This window comes from Pinus tabuliformis, chromosome 2_2 (assembly GCF_031772625.1).
Source record: "Pinus tabuliformis cultivar Carrire ecotype Pingquan chromosome 2_2, CPIR1, whole genome shotgun sequence".
Classification (NCBI taxonomy): domain Eukaryota; kingdom Viridiplantae; phylum Streptophyta; class Pinopsida; order Pinales; family Pinaceae; genus Pinus; species Pinus tabuliformis.
Window position 1 is genome coordinate 1298513080 of NC_142300.1, and position 4394 is coordinate 1298517473.

At 33.0% G+C, this 4394-nt stretch overlaps 1 protein-coding gene across 1 annotated transcript; it reads right to left on the reverse strand.

The window, feature by feature from the left end:
• Window positions 1–2710: 2710 nt before the first annotated feature.
• LOC149198261 (uncharacterized) lies at window positions 2711–4082 on the reverse strand. The gene is made up of 4 exons (XM_089404102.1): window positions 3559–4082; window positions 3399–3435; window positions 3163–3284; window positions 2711–2995 (listed from the first exon to the last, which is right to left on the reverse strand). Exons 1-4 carry the CDS (start codon window positions 3871–3873, stop codon window positions 2933–2935), a joined length of 537 nt encoding a protein of 178 aa, XP_089260228.1. The 5' UTR covers window positions 3874–4082; the 3' UTR covers window positions 2711–2932.
• Between the last annotated feature and the right edge of the window lie 312 nt (window positions 4083–4394).

Here is a 4394-nt window from a genome sequence, read left to right on the forward strand (position 1 = left end):
CAAGATGTCTCATTTGAAGCAACAAAATCCTAGGATCATAAACTCTTATATCAAATGTTATGAACTTTGCACCTTAAAATGATAAAAAACCAATAATTACAATCCTCTTTGAGGGGAAAACCCCCCTTTACAATTAATAAAATTTACAAGACAAGATTTCGTGATCCTAAGACTAGGTCGCATTAGCATATATATTGAAGAAAAAGAGTACAATTATAATAAAAATGAGACCATGAAAGGTTCTAGCCTACATAACAATAAAAAAATAAAAATGTAATCAGTCAAATATCTAGGAATTAATAAGGGGTTTTAGAGTTGGCTTAGGGCTTATATAGGGGTTAACAATGAAACCTTGAAATGTAAGAATTTCATGATAATTTCTTGGCTTACTAGGGAACATGCTAGAAGAAAATAGAAGACTTTATTAGGTTTATTTTCGTACATGTTCCTCACAAGAAAATATATAGCAACTTTCCAAAAAATTTGGCATCCCTTATTGTCTCATCTATGATAATATTCAAGCCATCAACAAACTAAACACTTACAAGGCGTAGGAATGTTGAAATTTCAATTTTAAACAAGGATCCAACTTTCCTAAATTGGCTTTTATTAACCTGTTAAGTGTTTCTTCCAATGAGAGAAAAAGGAAGTGAAAAGAGTATCCTTAATGTATTCCTTTTTAAGGCTTGAAAATTCCCAAAAAACCAAAATCGACAAAAATTAAAATATCATTAAAACTTTTTCAATATAGTATTGCACTAATGTAAACCATCCTCTACACTTATGCACTAATGTAAACCATCCTCTACATTTATGTATTTTTCATAGAGATATATCATCATTTAGGCTCTAAAATCTTCAATGTACACAAATATATACATTTTATTTTCTAAAAAAAAATTAAAAAATATCTATTATCAAAATCATTTATCCCATTCATAAATTTTTTGATTTTCTACTTCCATTAAATTTATGATTTTCTACTTCCATTATTGCTAATACATCATAAGAAACTACCATTATTATACACACTTCTTTAATGACGTTTCTATCTTAAAATATCGTAAATATACATGTAATAATATTAAACTAATAAATGGGTAACTTAGCTAAAAGTTTTAGCTTTGTGATTGGAGGCACTTCAAAATCTTAATTGTAATCACGTTCTTCAACTTTTGTTGCATTTGTTTAGTCACAAATTTTCATTCAGGTATATTGTTTCTTTATGTATTAGTGGTTTAAATAAATTGTGTTACCAATATCTCTGTGTAAATTACATTTTTCAATGATCCAATAGGATTTGCATGTTTTTCGGCTTTATTTTCAGGACCCTTTGTTTGTAAAAGAGGTTACAACTTGGAGGTATATTGTATTGCAAAGTTGTAATGCTATACCATATTAATGGGTTTTCAACTTGGAGGTATATTGTATTGCAAAGTTGTAATGCTATACCATATTAATGGGTTTTTTTTGAGTTTCAAATTGTTAATTTTTACATATATTTATATATAGTTTTTGAGTTCAATTTTTTTCCTGGTTTCAAGTGACTTCACAATCTTTTTGTTTGTAGTATGTAATACCATATTAATGGGTTTTCCTTGAATTTCAAATTGTTAATTTTTATAATTTTTTTGGTCAGTGACTTCACATTCTTCCTGTCTGTGCTATTGTTGATTTTTGCACACACGTCAGACTTTCATAAATAACCTTAGTTGTAGGTTATATTTTTATTTTAGATATGATTTTGGAGCATAAATTTTTTTGTTCCATTTGGCTTCCACAAACATGGTTGTGGTATAAGTGATATTGGATTATATGGCTGGTTTATTATGATTTTATAAAGATGTTTATAGTAGTACTTTAGTTAAGATGTTTTACTATGAAGAGTATTTATATGAGATGTTTTACTATGAAGAGTATTTATATGCTATCAAAATCATGTACTATGGGAACCATTTCTATATTTATTTATTTTTTGCACTTGGCAATGAGCATCAATCACCTTGCTGCTGGACCAAAGCCTTTAAGGCCAATGTTACATGCAATGTCCTCCCTTTATATATGTTTAAATTAAATGGTGGATTTCTGACATATTGTGGTATAATCAATCATTAATTACCTAAGCATTTGATTTTGATGATGATGATGTGATACAGTTTTTTCATTGTTTGTCCTGAGATAGTAACGGGAAGTCGTCCTTACGGTTATTATCTCAAATTACAGATTTTTCAACCTAGCAAAACAGTCCCAATTATCTTCACTCAAGTAAAATGTCTTCTGCATGGTGGTGGCTCTGTGCCTATGGCAAATGAAGTGATATCTAAGTACTGTAGACCTAGTTTCATTTCAACAAATTGCAAAGTGGCCTACTTTCAATAGGAAGACATCATTCTTACTATAGCCTCGTCCTGTCTAATAAAAGCCTCCCCTGCTTTCAATACTCAGGCATCATACTAAAGACTTATCCTCTGTAATAGAAATCTTCAGCAATTAAGATTTCTAGCATGATATGGAAGTGTTATTGCAAGCACAAAAATTAAGATGTTATATTGCCGTTATAGCATAACTCTTCAAGTCAGTAGATGCCTCAGTTAGCAAGGGCTAAACCAAATGAGACAAACTAATTGAATCTACAAGAAGTCTGATATATGAGTATCTTCAAGGCTGCACTAAGGTTAACAAAGATATTGCAAGTCTGTTACTAATCATCTAAATTTTTGAACAAGAATAAGATTAAGAGAGAACAGCAAGTGAAGCAGATTATAAGACTATACGCGAAATTACAATATCAAGTTGCTCTGGGAAATATCCACAGAACATTGGAGAGGCTCATGCCGAGAGTATCAGAAATTATTCTGACCAGAACAAAACAAACCTTAGAAACCGATTAAAGATTCAATGCCATACTGCAATCACCCAGAATAAAAGAACCTTAAAAATTCTCAGGGCTGTCATCCAACTGAGCTTCGTCTTCAATATCCACTTCCAAAATTTCCTGTGGTCATTCAGACTAAAAGGTCAAAATTTTCTGGGATGCCTTTTTAGTTGGTCAGAACGGATGGTACCATGACAGGTTGAAGTGGACCAAGGAACAGGGAATTGAAGAATTCCAAAACAAGGTTATACATAAAGTGAAAAAAAAAATATTAAAAGGGGGCTTACAGGTATTCTCTTCTGTAAGTAGGCGCCAATCCTGGCCAAGACCAGTGACCTTTCGTGCCAAAACCGACCTTTTAGTCTGAGCTTCACAAAGGGGCCGTCAACTTCTGCAAGCTCTACCACTCCTGAAAACCTTCTGAACAGTTAAGAAAACTGATACGCGCTTCAAACTGGAGGTCACCAACTTGATAGATTTAATCATTGAAATAACAAAACAAAATGTGTAGAACTTAAATCACCTGAAATACCCACTGAAGAATCGAAAAGCTGCATTAACTGGAACATCAAAACATCCATTAAATCATGGAAACGGCGGTGCCTAAATCACTGCAAGACTGCAAGACGAGTGATATAAATGGGAGGAATGTTTAGCTAATTTTGGTAGAAGAGTGAGCATACCTCAGATCTGGCATCAATTAAAACTTGATTAACATTCTCCTCCGTCAAATCTAGTGGCTCCAGCTGCCCCGTTGTAACCAAAATTGTGTGATTATGAGCTCTCATATCTGTGGAGCTCATCGGCTTCAGCCTTTGAAATCTACTTCGGATCTGGAAGCCATTGCATCTTCTAAAAATGAAGGCGTTGCCATTAAGGTAGCGCACAGGCTGAGGCTTAACCAATCCTTCTGTAAAGGAACCCAAAATTAATTTCCTTTGAAGAGAATCGCAAAACTGGGTACATGAGTAGCAGGGGGCAGAGGAAGAGAACACCATTTTGTGGTTCAGGCTTTGGTGTTCATGAGCAGCAGGAGGAATAAAAAGAGAACACCATTTTGCGGTTCAGAATTGGGGGATTTGTCACTCGCTTGGATAACCCTGTTACAAACTTTAGTGGTATAATGGCCCGAAATCCGAATCTATTTCTTTACATGGAATTTCAATGTCATGCCCATCTTGGCATGTGCCCACATTCCCAATGTATTACCCATCCTCTCCTTACCATAGTTGTAATGTTTGGATACCAAAGCTCCTCTTATCTCTCGAATAACTTGCGGAAAATCAAACCCACAATGAAGAGCGTGCCTGATAACATAGATGTAATTATATTATCACATCTATAATTGGGATGGGATGGTAAATCTATCTATAATGTAATCAAAGAATCAAGCAATTATAATGATAATTTAATATCAAAGTTAAAGTTAAGGTAAGTGAGATATCAAATTAATGTATACAATTTTTTTTTATGTGTAAGATTATTGTTAAAGTTTATAATATTATATGGTTTGATTTTA

Coding starts and splice junctions, on each gene's coding strand:
- LOC149198261 (XM_089404102.1), bottom strand. CDS start 3,873: ATGGTGTTCTCTTCCTCTGCCCCCTGCTACTCATGTACCCAGTTTTGC. Junction 3,285..3,398: donor TTCTTCAGTGGGTATTTCAG/GTGATTTAAGTT, acceptor GAAGGTTTTCAG/GAGTGGTAGAGCTTGCAGAA. Junction 2,996..3,162: donor ACTTACAGAAGAGAATACCT/GTAAGCCCCCTT, acceptor GAATGACCACAG/GAAATTTTGGAAGTGGATAT.